Genomic DNA, 20,349 nt, shown 5'->3' on the forward strand with positions numbered 1-20,349 from the left:
TCTTCTGGCTAGTGATTTTCATATGATATCATTAATGGCGAAAGGCCCTGAGGTGTAGTGTGTGATGAGTCAGTTTGCCGCTCTGCTGAGCAATTTGTCATGTTCACCTGTAGTTTTGTGTGTTATGTAATATCCCCCCACCACCCCACTTAACTCCTTCTGTGTTACATGACTCTTTACGTCACTAAGCAAACAGATCTGTTAACAAGCGCTTTAATATATGCACTTTATAAAATGCATGACGTGCAGCCTTTTTGTACAGACGCTCCTCTACTTACGAATGAGATGCGTTCCAAACAGCCATTCGTAACTTGGAATTTTCGTAAGTCATTATTCAGCATCATTTTAAGGGTATACGCAGGGATTGACATGACTGGTATGCAAGTATACGTATTCACCTTTAAAAACTATACATGCGGCAATTGATTGTTGTAACAGTGTGAATGCGTACGTATTTTATGTGCATTTGCGCCAGTATGACAAGAAATCGCCGTGCATTTTAACCTCAATATCGCAAATGAAGTACGAATTAGCATATAAAGGTTAAAATATACGATAATTTCATGTCATATCGGCACAAATGCACATAAAATACGTACGCATTCACGCTGTTACAACAATCGATTGCAGCAGGTATCACTTTTAAAGATGAATGCGTACTTGCGTACCAGTTGTCAATACCTGGGTATCCGCAAGTACAAAGAACTGGGATGCTGGGAGTACACACGCTACGCTGCTGCGCGGCGGGAGTAGCGGCCAGAGGTCGTACTAGGCGGAATTGGTGCGCAGAACAAAATCTGATGTTGCAGACAGGAAACAGGAGCCCAAGTAACACAATTTGGATTTGCAGTCCCCTTCGTTCGTATGTCTGAAAGTTCGTAAATTGAAGGTTCATAAGTAGAGGAACGTCTGTAGTATGTTATCTGAGACGCGGTGCCGGTCCCCCCGGCCCTTTTAATAAGTCCGCTCTGTTATGATTGACCTTCCTTAAGTGCCTACTCTCTCGTCAGGTGTATCAATCACTCACTTCTTTGATATTGGGACAAATTCTAACTTGGATTGTCAATTTCCTCTTAATTTAGGAGTTCTTTATGAATGTGTTCGATTGTTTGTTTATTATAGAAACTGATTTATTAAGGTATATGGCTGGAAAATGCCGAAGGGTTAAATGACAGTGACATCTGGGTCGGCTTAAACCCAACATGAGCTCATAAATAATGAGAGAGGGTGCTTAATTAACTCAGAGCCGCGTTGTATTTGTTCAGTTCTAAACCTTTCTGAAGGCTGTTTAGTAAATGTCTTTGTGGTGCCTTTCGATTTGAAAAATGTCAAACTAATTTGTTGGTAAGAGGTCATGAGCACTGCCCTCCACAGCTGGGCGAGTCATTGGCGGAATCCAGAAGCAGCATTGCAAATCCAAAATAAGAATATTTGTGATCTTAATATGTGTTTGATGCTATTTGTTTTTCTTTCCTTTTTTCCAGGCCTTGTACAATTCAATCAAAAATGAAAAACTGCAGTGGGCAATGTAAGTATACATTTCATTATGCAGTAATTCTGTTGATATATTTCACTTTGAAGAATATGTTGATGTTCCTTATTGATGTTTTTCAGTCTCTGTAATGGAATATTAGTCTGAATTCCAATCAGCCAGATTGTCGCTCTCAGCAAGTGCCTCCTGATATCAAAGAGCCATTTCATTTCAGGCCTGTATTTCCATACTTCCTGTAACATCTACATTTCGGAGCATTGGCGTGTTTTAGGAGCTTTTTACCGGATGCCTGTCTGTTGTGTGTTCATATTGCCTTCCTGAGACCGTGTTGGTCCTGATGGTGATTTTCATCGAATAGTGATCTTTGCACAGGAGCGACGTTCACAATTACGAACCACGACACATTCCCGTGTTTCTCAAGATAGAGTGAGCGATCGGAGAAGTGCCGGCTTAAGCCCGGCCATCAATTAGGATGAGAGCTGGCTCAGCGAATGACGGTGATCACGGCCGTCCGTCCGTTTGCGCCCCTTCCTGTGATCACTAAGGCCCTCCCCCGGGACGGCGAAAGCCTGCTACTGCAAAGTCTTCCAGTTTAAGCTGTAATTAATCACCGTTTCCTTACGGTCAGCAGGCATGTTAAAGTAACAGTCTCCTTGACCCTCTCCGGAGTCGTGTGAATCCAGCCTTGAACGCACAGTACCTGCGCCTCCGGTGGCAAAGGTGCATAGACATCGCCACCCGGGAGGAAGTGTGTTTACAGACATTCTTACACAACCGAGGGGAAAAAAAAGGAATAACATCTCGCAGAAAGAGCCTTCGGTGGAGCGGCCACCCCTGAGTGCACTGAGCAGAACGTGACAGAAGATGGCACTGATAGCTTTTTAACAAACACCAGCCTGGAGTCGTCACCATCGTTTAGGATTAAAGGCACACTCTTCATCTTGATGTATGATTGCGCATCAGACAATTTGTATGCGGCGAGCTAACCTAAGGGCAGCAGACCAGGAAATTAAACTTAGGATAAAAACATTTTGAGTGATGTATCACTTTTATGTTTTGTCTCTATTTATGTGAATACTTTGGGGTGGGGGGCAGGCATTTTTCTGTCTTTAAACAGCCAGCGGAATGTGACAGGAATAATTACAGTGCTCTGGCAGAGCCATGATGGCAACGTGGCAGTTTCTGACCACCCCGCAGTCAAAATGGCTGCCCGGGTACTACGGCACTTTTGTCGGCTTATTTTGTTTCTGCCTTTGCTAACATCACTGTTGACATTTATATACGTAGATGTGGAGATATCTGGCAACGGAAAGGTTTTGTTTGTTTTGGTTTTTTTTCCCCCAGGTTTGAGATGAAAACGTGCGGCACGGCCTGGGCTGGGTAACTTGGCTGTGCCTGTTGCCCTTGTGGGCTACGGCACCAATTCGGGTGGTTATGGCTGCAGCGATAGGTGTGAGGAATGAGGTCACAAAGGAAACGACCGTGTCTCCTGCCGTGGAGACACCCTTGTAATGGACAGCTGCAATGATCGAAGCTGCTGAAAAGGTGTTTAAACGAGAAGTTGCAGTGGTGTTTCCAGAAGGAGAGACATGTCTCTTGTTCACTTTAAAATTAATTGTCAACAAATGACAGATCAGGCTTTTTTTTCCTCCATAATGAATAACTACCAGACCATCTATTGAAAGGAGTAGAGTGGTTTACCTGATAGATTCAACCTGAAAATCAAAATGACCTGTAGTCGGTTATCCATTACTGAGAAGTGTGAACCTTGTTTGTCCTAGAGGATAAAAATTCAATTCTCCTTGCTATTTAAAAAAACAATCAGTTAAGGGCAAGTACAATTAGCATAGTTAATAGTGCATAATATCAGGAAGGCAAATCAACAAAATTAACACAGAGTAATTTTATTATTTTTTTTACTTTTTGGGATGTCACTGTATAAAAAAATATTTGGTGTAAATCGTAGTAAACTTATGCTTAAGAAAACATACATTCTTATTTCCATATCACCTCAAATACTGACTAATAAACAGCACACTGCTGCTTACCTAAACATTTTTTCACCTGTTACTCAAAACCCCTACCCAGTAGTATTCGTACATATGTAGCATTAGCTAAATGCTGTAAGATCCATGTAAATCTGCTTATCTCTCATCATATAATTATCCTGGCAATTAGCATGGAAGCTTGTATTTTTGACATCGTAGTGATTTTATGGAGGATTTTTCTTGTTTGAAGTCTATTTTAGAGATTCCAGTTAGCTAATTGCGCATAATGCGATTCCCCGTTTCAAAATGTCTTTTGTCGCACGCAGAATAATGTTTTGTGTAATTAAGAAATTCATTGTTCATTTTAAGATGCTTGTTAATGTCTGAGCTGTCAGCAGAACAATGCAGAAGGTTGAATTAGCATAATTTATATTTATAACTTGCTAGCTAAATGGCTTTGTTTCGGTCGCGGAGGGAGACGTGTCACTGGCAGTGCCAGGCACATTGCCTTCCCCACTCTTTTGGAGGCCACTTGTACAGCAGCCTGTAGTGCAGTGGTTACTTCACTGCACCTGGGATCATAATGTCATCTGATGCGATTTCAGGGGACGTTCTGTTGGCCCTTCGGAGGATAAAAAAAAAAACAGGTTAATCTGATCACTCAAGGAATGAAACAGATTTAAAGGAAAATTGCTGTATTCTCAGGAAATATTGATGTAGAAATTGGTCTAACTGTAGGCTGTATGACTTTTTGCTACAGATAATCATGATATTAAGATGGGTACTTTTCCACAATAGGGGCACTTATGTGATTTTCCATGCAGTACGTTGTTGATATTTTTGTTTAAATTGTGACATGCTCCCTGAGCGTTGGACAGTTAACCAGGCATGTACCACGAACCGTAACCCCACATACCGCCCCACTAGAGATGAGCCACCCCCATCCTGCTACAGATGAGCCCCCCCATCCTGCTACAGATGAGCCCCCCCATCTTGCTACAGATGACCCCCCCCACATCCTGCTACAGATGAGCCCCCCCCATCCAGCTACAGATGAACACCCCCAAACCCTGCTACAGAATACTCCCCACCCCCATCCTGCTTCAGATGACCCCCCCCTCACTCTGCTACAGATGACCCCCCTCCCTCACACCCTGCTACAGATGACCCCCCCCTCACACCCTGCTACAGATGACCCCCCCCTCACACCCTGCTACAGATGACCCCCCAATCCCCAAGCTGAGGCGTGTTGTTTATCTCGTTGCTCCCACCATCAATTCCAGTGAAGGTGGCATAAGCTCCATCAGCAAGAGACCTCTAACACACCCCCTGGTGACGATGCAAGGCCTGTCGCTAATGAAAAGCCCCATATGGCCATGTTGCCCCCACCCCCTCCCCCCCCAACATGGGCAAACTTTTCGCTAAGAAATGCCCAGGCTTCCTCCCCGTCTGTACGGGAGGAGCGATGGATCTGAGACTCATTTATCTGCCTCGCCGTCTGGGGAGGGCAATATGACTGTGATGTCGCTGCCTCCACCATCACCATTATGTTAAAGTCGATTATGGCTGTGTTCCTGCGCTGTGTCCTAGTGGTGAAGCTAGGTATTACCATCTCACTCTGTTTACAAATAAAGAATGAATAAAATAAATCCCATTACTGGCTTATCGGGGTAACTTGTAGGATTTAAGGTACCACAGTTTAAATGGACTTCATATTCGTTCACTTACATTTTGCCCAGACTACCTGAAATCCGACAAGTTACCCCGATATGCCAGTAACCCCGCTTCATAGTACAGGCCACTGGTCTGCTGAGTAGCCCAACACTGTCTTCTGAGTCAATACTCATCATTTTAATGAGAATTTGTTCATCCACTGTGTTTTCGGGGGTCTGAGGAGGGTTTAAGGATTATATTGATTTGTATTAGTGAAGACGGGTGGCATTTGATGAGAGCCGCGAATTTCCGCTGGGGACAGTCAGGTGAGGACAGGTGACTGGCCGGACAGTCAGGTGAGCCCCAACATTCGCATAGAGAAGACATCTGCTCCGATCGGTCTGGGAGAAATGATCTGATGACAGGGCGACGTGAAGTGAAGCCATCGATTCTTCCTGCTCAGATTTTTCGTGTGTATTTTTCTTGGCGGTTCGTGAACCAGTACGGCGTGCATGTCCGGCGGATATAATGGCGAATCTGAGAGGGAACTTCTCTAGGTAAACGCCTGGTCTGGGAAGCTCAGAACAAAACACAAACAGTGCACGAAAAACGATGTTCCTTCAGGATGGTTTTGTGTGAAGCACTTTGGCAAAATGTCAGAGAGATGAAAATGGCTCCAAGCAAAGCAAAAGTTTACAAAAGTGAAAACGAAAGCACCACATCCTTCTTCCATTACCAGTGCAGGGATTGGGGTGAGCCTGGAGCAATCCCAGCATGCACTGGGTTCAAGGATGCGAGTACAGCTTTTAATTAACGTACCATTTGAAATGTGCAGACATTGATAAATCCATCTTCCAACTGCTGATTCTGTTCAAGGTTACAAGGACAATCACTGACAAATTTTATGAATCGGTTATACAACAATTGACATATTTTCGGGTGTCACGTTAGCCTGATGAGTTAATCAGTAAGGTTGTAATGCAGAGCTCTTTGTTTTTGTTTGCGACACGCAGAGATGGTGATGAGCTGAAGAAGTCCTTTTCCGAGCTCGCCGACAACAAGACGGACAGCGCGAACACGAAGAGCATCAGCAGCGGTAACCCCTTCCTGAGCATTTCGCACGACCCCAATGCGGCCGTCTACAAAACCGGCTTCCTGGGGCGCAAGATCCACGCCGACATGGATGGCAAGAAGAGTGAGTCTCCTTCACTCCTGCCGAGCTCCTCCAAGCTACTGCTCCTACTCAACCGTAAAACCATTCACCGTTTGAGAATAACAGTATCTGATGGCCAGAATTCACTCTACTTCTGGAGCAGTCGAACATATTGCTGTTGGGTTAATCAGTATATGATTAATGTAAATTTTTGCCATAGTGAGGAAATTAGATTCAAACGCACATTTATTCAAAACGGCATCAGTAATCTTATGTTCCTTGGTAATGGATGATGTCACAGACATTAAGTACCATATATTATTGCTCATTTAACATAATAAATGTGAATGATAGATTATACACAACATCCCTCATAATGCACAGTTATCGATCCTACCCAGCTGAAGAGTCTTTCTTTATTGTTTGTCATTAACAGGAACACGATTAGCTTAATATCCATTCGCCTGTTGTGTGGGTTTGTTACCGTGGGAATGCGGAGCAGCAGGCTGCCGGATATGGCGTGCTGCATGGTGCCGCTGTGGCGTGCCGTGACGGGCACTAGCGTTTGCGACCTGCGGCCCCATGCCTCCATCTTCCTGTCAGCTTTCATATTAAATCACCACAGAGCCCCCAGGATGGGAGGGGGACTCCGTCACCCTCACAGGCGGGGTACAGCACAACTCTGAGAGGGGCAAATAACACAAGGCAGGCAGTTGCTCCCTTTTGCTGCCCCTGGGAGCTGCCTGGGGTGTCACAGTTTGGGGGGGGGGGGCAGTACATGAAAAAATGTAGCTTTTTTAATTAATCATATTCCATCCGCCCATATATGTTTGTTTATTTGTTTATTTCCTTAATTTTCCATAATTGTTTTTCAGAATAGGCTATGTATGTACTTTGCATTTTTTTATTCATCTGCACCATGTTTACTTGTCTGTTTTGCACTAAATGCCTGCTTGTCTGTGCTCTGCTGTATGCACAAGAATTTTCATAATTTAATCTGTTATGAGAATGAGCTGCTTGCCTGGACAGCTAGTCAGAGGCCAAACGAGGGTCACTTCATCTCATCCTAAGTTGTTACTATGGAGCCTGTCCCTAAAGAATTAGCTAAATTGCTCCAGAAATGAAACGGTGCACTAGTTGAAATAGTGTTAACTTGTCATGTTAACTTACTGTTTACCTTTCAGGAATGTGGCTGCATCACCATTTTGAATGACAAAATTTTAAGCATTTTTCCTATGATTAATTGGGAATTGCAGTATTAGTGTGCCTATTACGTCAAAAAAAATCCATCATCCAAAACATTAAAAAAAAAAAAAATCAGTTGCAAGCAACAGATCATGAGCTTAAAATACAGAAACCATCCAACTGCCTGCTGTGTGTGTATGAAATTTTTAGCCACGTGTGCTATTTCAGGTGTAATAAATCCTCTTTTTTTAAGCAGATTGGACCTCATTGTTATGCCAGTGCACTGAAATAGCGTTTTGGTCTTTCTCGAGTTTGTAGGCAGTGGAGGTAGCAGGACCAACAAGGGGAAAGATGAACAGCACGTACTTACTGTGGGTCGAGTTTTTTAAGCTTTAATAATCGGGAAGTGGAACGACCTGGAGTAGCAGGAAAACAATCTGAGTAACGTGAACTCCTATGGAGAAAATTAAGCAGAGTTGCTAACAGCTGCAAATGGGGGTGGGGGGGATTGGCTTCACAGGCATTTACCTCTTCGGTGTGACGATTTCACCACGTTAAGGAAGGACCCTGCTGACTTGTTGGTACAGACCACACGTGCTCCTGCTAAAAACTGCCATCTATTACAGTCACTTCCTGTGGCAGCATCCTGAAGGTTTTTAAGCGCAGTTTGGATCTGAGAGTAGATCAGAGTAATAACTGCCCTCTAGTTAAAATAGTGTCTATGGGCCTATTAATCTTACATGGCCCACAAAATCAATTTGTGAAGTTTTCATGGAAGAAACCTTGTTTTCGTGTGCACGTGGAGTGGATTTTTACTTAACTGATGTAATTTGCTGCCCATGGGTAGAATAAAAATAGAAAGCTTTTATTGTTATTGTACTGGTAGAAAGAATACCTGGTATCTGTATTTCCCATCTTGCTGTCCTAGGAGATTCTCGCATACAGGTGAGAGAGAAGCCTGGGGTCAGAGTCCAGGGTCAGCCATTTTCCCAGTACCCCTGGAGTAGATTTGAGGTTTAGGATCTTGCCTAACAGACCAACTGTGATTATAATTACTATCTCACCATGGGATTTGAACCGACAACCTTCTGGGCACAGACACAAAATCCAGACCCGCAGAGCTGCACTTCGCCCCAGGATCCTAAATAAGAGAACTCCATGTTTAAGACACTCTGCAAGGTCAATGTAATAAAAGACTGCAGCGATGCCAGCTCATGGCATTGCGTGTGGCAGGAAATAGAGGCGGAACGGGCAGGCAGATGGCACCAACGCCACCCGTTCGTTCCTTCGCGAAGCCCGATAGATCAGGTCCGTAGAAACGGTTTCTACAGCCACCGTTGTTACCAAGTTCATCTTCCGCACGTTGCCATAGCAGCATGTCTCTGAGAATGGTATTGCCGGAATTTGTTAGCAAGGGAGAACTGAAGTTCTGAAGGGCCCTTTAATATAGATTTCAAGTCCTCTATCCCACACTAAAGTGCTTATGTGGCCCTCTCTAGGTAATGGGCCAGAGTCAGAAATCCTCAAACTGGCATTGTGACGTCTCAGCCTTCCCAAGGACATCCTGCCTTGGGTTCTTTGTTGAGCATAAGCACCCTACTGGATATTTGTGTCGGAAGGTGGTTGTGTTCATGTCAAGTCAAGTGAGGTTTTAATTGCCAATGCGCTGTAACCGTAACACAGACGCATTCTTTTTGCATGACGTTAAACACTAGGTGGTTTGTACCAAGAAGAAGGGATGTTACTGCTTTAAATGCTACCTCATATCCTGAGAGAGGGCATCCCCTGGAACACAATTATTTAGTCAGCGTTGTCATGTTACGATAATGCATGAAAACCAGGGTTGATGTATTTGATCCTGCAGATCAGTGGATGTAGCTCAAGGCCCTTTTTCTCCTCACATGTGCTCGCGTTTTGTGTTTTTTGTGACTGATGTCCCGTTTTTCTTCTTTTTAGCACCGAGAGGGAAGAGAGGATGGAAAACATTTTATGCTGTTCTCAAAGGAATGATCCTTTACTTGCAGAAGGTAAGGAATCATGTGATGGAAAAATATTAAAGAGGAAAATGGGTAACAGGTTGTCTGCTTATCTAGAATAAAAAGGCATCAGCGACATCTGGCTCCTTCCAGATCCCCATAACTAATGTCTTTGTTTGACCGATTGTCTGCTTAAGGCAGCCAAGTTTTTAGGGCATTATGGCGTTTTTAGGGGGCTGTTGGTCCGTCTAAGTATGGCCTCCTATAGGCTGATCTGTCTGCAGTCCTTCTAATAAAGGTCTCTGCTAGACATGCAAAAAATGTTGCATTTATTGGAGGCTTTGCTCGGGTCTCCAGGGACGCACTCTCACGCCACACCGCTTTGATGCACATGAATTTCTGTCTCTTTGCCTCACACGTTATTCCACTCAGCGGGTAATCTGCCGTCCCGCCATTGCAGCGGTGACAGGCCGTAAAATCACGATGTTAACTTGGACTTGAAAGGCTAAGGCACCCCCGTACAAAGACCAATTAAAATAATTATCAGAGGCCTGTTACGCCTTGCTCGGAGAACCTCTAATTATCCAACACTGTCCAGAACCTCTGGTAGCTGCACTTTCTGTTTCCAGCCTCTCTATCATGCACCTCCCACCCTCCTTTATCTCTAACTGTGGTCTCATTTTTTGAAATCCTTTCTCTGGTTGGCTTCACCCAGTTGAGGTTTCCCCAGCGTGGAAGGATACTTCACTGCCAGGGCATTTATTTTGTATGCGCCGATCGCATTTTTCTGCCTAATTATGTTTTATTATTATTGACTCGCACCTGGTGCAGGACATTGGGGTTGCCACTGTACAAACCAGATAATGAAGAGGAGATAAATACTTCTGTTACGTCCTGAGGTGGATTGAATAGATGGAGCTAAGAAGGTGCCGGGGGGGGGGCTAGCCAGCCGTTAAGATGCTAACCAGCTTCCTGTTGTGAACAGGCAGACGTTGTCATCGTTTTTCCCCATCCGCCAGTCCTGGATTCTGTTTTTATACAGATTGCCCACTGTATGATCAGCCTTGTACAGTAGGTACTTGGAGATGGGAGATATTGTTGTCTAGGTGATGCTGAATGCAGAGCTTTGATGTTGGACGATGTGGACAAGTAGTATTTAGATCGTCCTTTTTGATACTGCAAACCACCTTCTAATATAAATGGAGCCTGGAATATATTGCCATAAAATCAGTAATGCTTACATATACATATATGAAATTTGATATAATAATACACTATATGAGCATCCTCATCCTGCTCTCACTGGTTACCGACCTGCATCGTCTTAACAGCAGCCATATTATCACAGACTTTCACGTTGACAGTCTCTTCTTTGAAGTAGGTTAGCAAGATTTTCATAAATGCAATCAAGGTCACATGCTTTGCCGCTCCCTCCCCTTTCCGAACACGCATGGCAGGTTTTATTCCCGTCGCTCTGACTTTATAGTGACAGGTGTCCCCGTGGCTGGGACACGTGTGCTCATCCCCCTCTGGACTGATTGTGTTTGCGGTGGTTTCCATAGAGCTGCCAGGTAATAATCAAACATGCTGGTACGTTAACTTGAGCGACGAGGGCTTTAGACTTTGGAGTAGCAATCATAGCGAATTACACCCAGCTCTTCATCAGTAGGAGCAGGACTGAGGGAATTAATTCTAATGAAATGTCACATTTGGAGATGGTCAGACACTAAGACACTACATACACACTGCCTGGAGAATTCTGGGGAAACAAAATGCTCTTTACCCAACACCGTGACGCTGTATATGATGAATGCTATTTATGGCATCCTTTATGTTATTTTATTACTGATAGACTGTCATCTCAAGTTTTAGTTGAGTCATGCTCAGATCACTTATGTGAGATATTTTCATAAACCTCCAGTATTATTGAAGAATTTTCCTTGTTCTAAATAATACAAGCTTACCTGTATGTTTAATGGGCTCATTACATCACAGACCATGTGAGGTGAGCTGTTCCTGTACATCAGGCTTCTCAAAAGGATAAGAAATATTGGCACCATACGTTTCCTTAGAGCTTCTGTTAAGATTATTGTTAAGGTCCTTCAGGGATTCTGTGCATGGGTGTGCATGAATGCATACATGCGTGCTTGTACGGTTTCATGTGAGTGTTTGCTTGTGTCAGATTAGTTCTTCATGACTGGCATTCTGAATTGACTGCCTCCCCCCCCCCCCCCCATTAATGGTAAAGTATCCATGGCAATCTCGCCATTTGGATGCTGAAATGACACAAGAGAGTCTCAGTTAATGAAATTTCTATACAGAAGAAAGCAGCAGTCATTTAAGGCTGTAGGATATGATGATAAATGAGTAGTTGTCACTATGCATCTGGCAGATTGGCTCACACAGACACTTTTTGGGCAGCACCCTTTGCTGCATTGCTTACCACTTTCTGTACAGCTCCAGTGGGCTGTGAACAGGCAGGTATATCACTGCTGACTCGCAACAGCTGCTCAAACATCAACATTCATCCTATTTACCCATGCCTTCATATAAAAAAAAAATGTTATAAATAAATCAATAAAGCATAAATCCTAACAAGACTGTTTATTTGATCGAAATAGCACCGTTAGGGGAGTTGGAGCAAAAGCAGAACGTCCAGTGTCCGTTTTTAAGGTAATGTTTAAATGGTTTAAGTCGTATTACTGGTCCAGCACCTCCTTCCATTTCTTCTACATCAGTGTTTCTCAAGCCACTCCTTGGGGACCCGCAAACAGTCCATGTTTTTACTCCCTGAAACACTCCCCTTCATGAAGGTAAGGTCCAGTGAAGACCTGATACTCAGATTGTGATGTCGTCCATCACCCCCATGTAGGACGAGTATAAGCCGGAGAAGGCCCTGTCCGAGGAGGACCTAAAGAACGCCATCAGCGTGCACCACGCCCTGGCCCTGAAGGCCATGGACTATGAGAAGAAGCCCAATGTCTTCAAGCTGAAGACGGCCGACTGGAGGGTCTTCCTCTTCCAGGCGCAGTGAGTAGCTCTCGGGGAGGCCCAGGCCATGCCGTCGCTGGGAGTGTGCGCACGCAGGCGTGGCGGGGGAAATAAGGGACCATTCTCTGGATGAAATCTAATTTCATGCTCCGATTCAAGCACAATGAAAGCACATTTATCTCTGGCATTAGTCTGTCCGGAGTTCATTGTTTCTCAGGGCGGCCTGGATAAAGCAATAAGGCTCCTTATCCGTAGCCGAGGCCGGGGATCTCACGAGTCACGTCTTTTCCCCAAACGTAAACCGGGACTTGGGTCGTCTGAATGTCTCGCCTCTGCTGGGTTTAATCATTTTAATTTTTAACATTTCCAACCTCATTTTGCATAGTTCTCATTTTCGTTTGGTGATGTTTATTTTAGTTATAACACATTATGGTTTGTATCATCATCCAGTTATGTATAATTAAATTGAACTGGGGGGGAGGAGTCGGGGTACAAGTAAAATATGTTTTCTTATGACCATCTGGGCGTATTAAGCCGCAGCGTGTCTCCTTTACAAACGACCGGTCTTTCAGGAGCCCCGAGGAGATGGACTCCTGGATCAGGAAGATCAACTCTGTGGCAGCCGTCTTCTCTGCACCCTCCTTCCCGGCAGCCATTGGCTCCCAGAGGAAGTTCAGCCGCCCCCTGCTGCCTGCAACCACCACGCGCATGTCACAGGTGAGGCCGTGGCCCGCCCTGCCTGATTATACATGCAAGTTTGGTTGTTTGAAAATGGTGTGTGTGTCCGCGCGTGTTTTTGACAGTTATCTTCGTTTTATTTGTTGAAGGTTGGCTGAGATTTTTATATTGTTGACAAGCACTTTTTTACAAACTGACGTACACGTTTGAACACAATTCTTTTTGTTTCATCTTTAAATGACTGTTCTTTACTTTACAAGTTACGTTTATTTCTCATTAATGTTCGCAAAGTGCTTACGAAAAGATTGTTGTTGAAAAAGCATTGGCGATTTCTTCCCCTTCCAGGAGGAGCAGCTGAAATCCCATGAGGCTAAGCTGAAGCATGTCTCCACGGAGCTTGCCGAGCACAAATCCTACCCCCCAGATAAGAAGGTCAAAGCCAAGGAGGTTGATGAGTACCGACTTAAAGAGCACTACCTGGAGTTTGAGGTGAGCTCATCTCTCACGTGCTGGTGCGGCCGTCCTGCTGTTATCCGCACTGTCACGCTCTTTACCGTGTTCGTACCGCTAGCTCCATTCCTTAAGGCCGATAGCTGACGTGCCTTAGGAGAGCAGCATTCATGGAAGAAAAATGTTTAATGCTGTCTTGAAGACGTAACATGGAGAGGTTTGATGTTAGTTAGCTCAGATTATTACTACTCAGAAATACTCTGCTAGTTAGTGTCAAAATACGAAAATACGAAGGTTTGTTGGTTAGCCACTCATTCAGGGCTTGTTTCAACCATTTAAGGGCGATCAAGGGTGTTTTTCCACTCAGAATTTTATTTCAAATTGTGAAGGCACAGCAAGGATGCTTGGACAGCACAGCTAAAACTGAACATAGCTTCATTCCGAGTCAGTCTGAACTGATCCAAAGTCATGACAGTCGTCTGCTCTGTGTCCAAAGGGTCTTTGACAGACCAGGGAGGAAAGAGTGCACACAATAAAGAGGAGGAGGTCCCCTTCATGACAGAATAATGATTACATATTTTGTACATGCCAGTCCACCTTGTCCTTGGGTTCAAGGTTATGCAACTGTGTTTCAATATAGCAATATGTCTGGCAGAAAAATGGGGGCATCCTGGTTGAGTGTTTTATCAAAAGAATTGCACAATTTGGGAGAATCCATCAAGGCTTCTTTTTAGGGAGCCTCTATGAAGGGCATCTCCCTTAGTAAAAATGGAGGTAACTATAAGTAGTGAGTTTAAATTACTAAAGACATGGCCTTAAGAAAAGTGTTACCAAAATGTGTTTATAGACCTTTGCCAATGCCATACTGTAGCACTGATGTTCTGGGTCTAGCAGTGGGCTGACTGATATTGTTAGGCAGGATGCAGACAGATCCATTCTTGTTCACTGCTGGTTCACTTCTGCTGTTTCCTCCTGGGAGAGGTTTTAGGTGTCGTTTAATGTTCGTCCAAATGGCCGCACATGTGCCCAAATAGGATTAAAGGCCTGGGTTATTTTTTTGCCAGAACCGTTACTATTTTTACATCAAGGGCTTACGTTTAGCTGGCATGAGTTTCAAAAGGCGACTCTTGAGGTTAATCCGTCTGCCCGCCGCCGTTAGCGCCGTTTGTCGGAGGGAATTAATGCGCTCAGGACTGTAGTCTGTCTGTCCGTCAGTCATGCCTTTAAGTGGAACAGCATCATTAGCAGATGGTGAACGTGGCATCCGGCTCAACCAGGGCGTTTCCGCGGGCAGCCAGCCCAGTCTGCTGCTCGGCTGCACAAAGACAAAACTGCAGCGACGGGCGTCTCCGACTCGTATTGCGTCCCTGAAAGGGGATTCGGGACACGGATCGCGGGTGGAGTGCGCGAGGTTTCCTAGAGATGGAAAGGGAAGACGATATGGCCAGACACTGACGGCGTGTCCATTAAGAGCCGACATGAGGAATCTTCACTGGACACAACTTCTCCCCAACGTTCAGTCCTGCGGTTTTAATCACTGCCTCTTAGCACTGGAAACCTCCTGAATGTTGCTGACCTAATTTTTCCTTCTAATGTTGCCATTAAAATAATTAGAAGCTTATTGCTCCAACCTAGACGGTGGCAGTTTACTGTCACTTAAACAGAATATGTATGTATCATATCAAAGTATGTTGCCTAATGAGTCTCTGTTTTGAACGTGGGATTAAACATCTCAGGACTGTGGGAGGCAGGTTGTGATGCAGGTTAATGTTTTTCCAGCTGGAGTGAGAAAGTATTTCTGTATTTTTCAACAAAACAATGCCCATGAAAGGAACGGAAACAGGATTAGACTTTCAGAGACCAGAAGATGTGTGAGACATTTTGGGCAGGGAATGGTGGATGTTTTATGTAACTGGAGAGAGATTCTCTCGCCGTGGGCAAACATCTTTCTAATAATGATGCCTGTTTGATCATGCAGCCTTCAGTCATGCATTTTGAGCTTTTTGCAAAAAAGGGCCCCACCTCTCTGCCTGCATGACGATCTAGAGATTAAAGAAGGAGGAGGAGTTGATGTTGTTGCTGCTTTTGATGTTGTAATTGTTGCGATTTGCTCTTTGTGGACCAGCATCCCACCCATCCATGGTGTTCCCTGTGAACTCTGGGATTCAGGATCTCCACCACCCTGCACTGCAAAAGGATATAATGACTGAATGACCATTGTCTTGCATGTAAAAAAAAAAAACCAAAAACATATGGTGGATATAAAAATTAATTAATAATAATTAGCAAACATGCACAAAATCTTTGCATTATGTATGATATGCAGTGGAAGTTCAGTCTCAAGTTTAAGTAACAAAATTTTCTTTTGAGAAGGAAGTCAATTATTGTTCATGCCATATTACCACTGAGTGATTAACAACAGTCCTGTAATCGATTGATACCCTCTGGTTTCACTTCCTCTGTTTGCAGACTTATAATATATCTGCTGCAAAGTCTCATTTTCTAGAAAAGGTGCTCTTCTGCGATAAGCGCCGACTCTTTGTTAAAATGCTCCCTTGCCCATCAGAATCGGCATCCTCTTATGAAAGAATAGCAATGCTTTGATCAGATAGCATGAGATTTATCTCTCTACCTTACTCATTTCAGCACAGAGCTCTGCAAGTACAGAGTAATCAACACGTTGGACCCTTTCAGTTTATTCTTTAAACAGAACATTTCTGTTTCACCTGATTCATTGATTGTTTTTTCCCTAGTTTTGTTTTTGGTTTGTTTTTACCTATTTTAAGCTGTTGTCCACTGAGCAATGTACAGGTGTCCTTGCTTGATTTTTTTTATGTGCATTTATTCAGTTATCTCAGTTACAGAAGTCAGACTCTGTGCCATTCTGCATATTTTGGCTGACACCCACACATTTTAAACTTGCTGATCGAGCGAATGTAACACGCTTCACACACGTCAGTGTGTCTGCTGAACATCCACTGCACATCCAGATGAGCGGCACTGTTTCCACGGCTACAGCTCCCCCCCACATCCAGTGGAAAGCTACCAGCCTGGTTCTGCCTGCCACAACGTGCCGTACGGATCATACCGCCCCATCTGTGCATGAGACTCATAAAATAATTCCCATTCTTCGTCAACGCATTGTTCATTCATTTTTTTGTGTTACTGGGGGAGACAAAAACATGACATTTCAATCAGGGCTCAGAAATAGTTTCAATATCATTCAGTTGAGCAAACGGCCATTGATTAATAATGCATAAGGATTTTACAGCCATTAAAGTGTTTACAGTAGAGACGTTTACTTAAGGACAGGCACGAAACAGACGGCAGCGTTAGTGTAGCCAGGCGTTCATTGGCAGAAATTTCAAATGGTAACGCTGTCGTCTTTCTTCAAAAGGAGAACCGGTACAACATGTACGTGAAGCTCCTGAAGGAGGGGGTGAAGGACCTGCTGTCTGGGAAGGAGGCCGAAGCTGGGCTGAAGAAGTCGCAGTCGAGCCCGTCGCTGAACCAGGAGTCGCAGCCGGCTGTGGCCAAGGTGAAGCGGAATATCTCAGAGAGGAAGGACTACCGGCCCGAGGCCCCCAAGGTCACATAGGAAGGACCCGCCGGCTGGAGACGGCTGCCCCGGCGCCGCCTGTGAATACATCCTGTGTAATTTATTTATCGGCCCACTGTTGTACTGAAGACAGTTGTGTAAAATGTAAATGATAACCACCTCTCCCTAGACTGACTGGTGCTTGTGTAGCATTTTGTATGGAACATCATCCGTACGTATGTGGTCTTTTTATTTCAAGATCGTTGAGTTTGCTGTCGGTGCTCCTGTTTGAGGCGTGACATTTTTTTGAAAAAAATTTTGTGATGCATTTTGTTCTCTGTTTCGCTGTATCGTCCAGTCAGATTTCCAGCTGTTTTTTTCCACCATTGAGTCAAGAGGAAGGTTATCTCCAATTTAGGGGAAGATTCTTGACCAACCTCTATACATAAATATAAAAAACAGATCACAAATTTAACCTGATATTTTAATATGTAGATTTAAGTGTGGTGGTTGCATTTAATTTAATTCATGATTTAACTGTACAAATTTAAAGACACACAGGCCTCTAACGGCAACAGTGTCTCCCTGTTGGTTTTCATTTTCCTTTTCCTCAACTTTCCTTCATTTTATGTGTATAGTGATTTGCATCACAATGTAAATATTGAGGTGTGATGCATCACTCAGTAGAGAGTTTTGTGTTCGGAGATGAAGTCCTTTGCATCTTGCATAAAACACATTAAAAAAGTAAATCGAGAGCCTCCTGTAACAATTCATTAAATTGTAAAATTGCATGTTAAAGTAGTTGAGCACCATACTGAGACTAAATATAATTTTGTATTATCAATAAGGGATATTTTCATATCTGTCAGTCAGTATAGTGTTGATATCAGTTACACCTACAGTACACTCCCTTTGATGTCTTCAGACTGCAGTATGTCATTGATGTACACTTAGGAAACCATAGTCTCTCTAGCTGAGACATTTATTTTTTATCCATTTACAGCAAAGGATATATTTATGCTTTTTAAGTAGTGTAAATGCCAATGCTCCTTTTTTGTCTTTTATAACCTTCTTATGTATTTCGAGTTTAAATTCTAATTTGATAACTGTATTGTTGTAAAGATCTAATTGGTGTTTATAGTGCACTTTATAAATGAGTTCTTTTGAATTTTTCAAAGAGCTTTAAGGAGTAGAATGATACATTTCTTTACTGACATCACAGGTTTTTCCAGGCAGAAATTAACTTTTATTTTATTGAAGGTACTGAGCTGAATGTACTTTTCGATCAGCTCAACTCGAAATGTCTTTGTTTTCAGTGGTTCGATAGTTTTGCTGTTGTAGTTTGTTTATTGACAAAGTTTCCTTTGAGGAAACTATTCACAGTGCTGTAACATTTAAAGTTGCAATTATTGCCTTTACTGATGCTGTTATTGAATTATAACGTCGCTCAGCGACATTCCTGGCGCTGGAAAATTATGTGCGTTTTGGGACAATATTCTTCCATTGGACCGTTCCAGAATATTTTCCTTTTTAATTTGTTATTTTTCTTCATTTCAGACATTTTGAACAAAACATATGTTTACACATATTTTGATACATTTTTTCAGATTTTCAATACACCGGTCAACATGCAAACATTATTTTCACTTCTGTCTGTAATTTGTTTCCAAAGTTTTTTTTTTTTTCCCCCCCTTTTGCTTGCTTTAGTATATTATTCTTCGTGTCTCAGATTTATTGGCACTATGACTTATGGAGTATTATTACTTATGGTGAAGTAATGATGATGCTTTGTTTTAATTTGCAGTAGAAAAAACTGTTCAATCCTAGGGGTACAATGTTTAAAGGTTCGACATCTTTGGAACGAATGTCGTGAATCCAGATGCCCCATTCTGTAAATTGAAGATTTCATTCGAATTACAATTTGGGCGTCTCACATGAGGCCTGCTCCACAAATCCATGTTTTATGTTATGGAAGGTGTATAGAAGTGCTCAGTTTTACGCCTTTGACACATGCCCAAAACGATCAGAGGTCTCAATCATCTTATTCATTTTGCTCTTTAAGCACACTAATGCAAAATGAGCCCCTCATGAATGAGCCAGTTTGTAAATTATGATATTGCAATAGTGTTGCATTGGTACATTTGACACATTGATATATTATGTGTTGTTGATTGTACAGGTACATTTCAGCAAGCTGTTTCTTTTCTTTGATGTATAAAGGATTTATGTGGATGAATTGCTTGTTTGTGGCACATTTCTTTAATATAAATACAATGTAGCTTGTTGATAGAGTGAATCCGGTCTTTATTAGTCATTAGGTTGCATTATTTAAAAATTGAAATGTAATTTTGATGGTAACGTCCTCTCTCTCACTTCTGTTATCCACAGTCAAGTTTTTTTTTTTTTTATGTGCAGCCATAAGGAAGCAATCAGACCTCATATAAACAATTAACTTTCAAGCAGTTTTGCTATTTATCAGATCTTTGAAGCGTTTTCTCTCATTTTGCAAAAAAAAAAAAAAAGTCAGTATAATTTAATGCTGTTCTTCACAAGTATTCTTTATACGGGTTACAATTTGTGATCAACTTGGAGGGATGTTTCCATTCGAATGTCTCTCAAAAACAGAAGAGATGGTGCCAGCTTAATTGCTGTTAATCACAAAGAAACACCAATCTCATCTTATTTCCATGGGACAGACGACAGGGAGCAACTGAAGCTACAGGTGCTCTGGAATCTAAATGTTCTGCGATGGACTGTAATGTACCTTAGCATCTGAACGTAAGCATCAAAGTTTCTCTCAATGCTGTGATCCTGTACAATCCTTTAACTGTGTAAATGTTAACTATAACTGTCGCCCTGTGTTTCAAGAGGCAGAGGATCGCATTGTTGGTCGCTCAAGTGATTTAACCTGCTCATAGCGTGTCTTAAGCTCTCACGCCGGCAATACGTCGTTGGTGGTATACAAGCTGTAGATGGATTCAACAAATAAAATAATGTATTTAATTGAATGATTTTTTTCTTTATTTCTAACGTCAAAGGCCTGGGATTCATGTTGGTTTGATTTTCTGACATAAAACGGCTTCATGATCAAAATGGGGCAACACTGACATGGATCGGACTCATAGGTCCAACACATATCCAGCCATCCACGTGATGCAACAGAAAACAGGATTCATTAATCCAGGTGACTTCCTTCTGTTGCTCCAAGGTCCAGTTGCGTGCCCATTGTAGGCACTTTCAACAGT

At 43.0% G+C, this 20,349-nt stretch overlaps 1 protein-coding gene across 9 annotated transcripts in view; it reads left to right on the forward strand.

Moving 5' to 3' along the window:
• Positions 1–20,112, forward strand: part of psd3l (pleckstrin and Sec7 domain containing 3, like) — a 114,993-nt gene extending 94,881 nt beyond the window's left edge. For all 9 annotated transcript variants that reach the window (XM_023795566.2, XM_023795557.2, XM_023795574.2 and 6 more), the window contains 7 exons: positions 1,485–1,528; positions 6,147–6,328; positions 9,428–9,498; positions 12,320–12,477; positions 13,011–13,155; positions 13,462–13,605; positions 16,964–20,112. In XM_023795566.2, the coding sequence (XP_023651334.2) occupies positions 1,485–1,528; positions 6,147–6,328; positions 9,428–9,498; positions 12,320–12,477; positions 13,011–13,155; positions 13,462–13,605; positions 16,964–17,164 (945 nt within the window). In that variant the 3' untranslated portion in view covers positions 17,165–20,112. The remainder of the gene's footprint in view (positions 1–1,484; positions 1,529–6,146; positions 6,329–9,427; positions 9,499–12,319; positions 12,478–13,010; positions 13,156–13,461; positions 13,606–16,963) is intronic.
• Positions 20,113–20,349: the final 237 nt, after the last annotated feature.

Source organism: Paramormyrops kingsleyae, chromosome 7, assembly GCF_048594095.1.
Source record: "Paramormyrops kingsleyae isolate MSU_618 chromosome 7, PKINGS_0.4, whole genome shotgun sequence".
In the NCBI taxonomy this organism is placed as follows: Eukaryota; Metazoa; Chordata; class Actinopteri; order Osteoglossiformes; family Mormyridae; genus Paramormyrops; species Paramormyrops kingsleyae.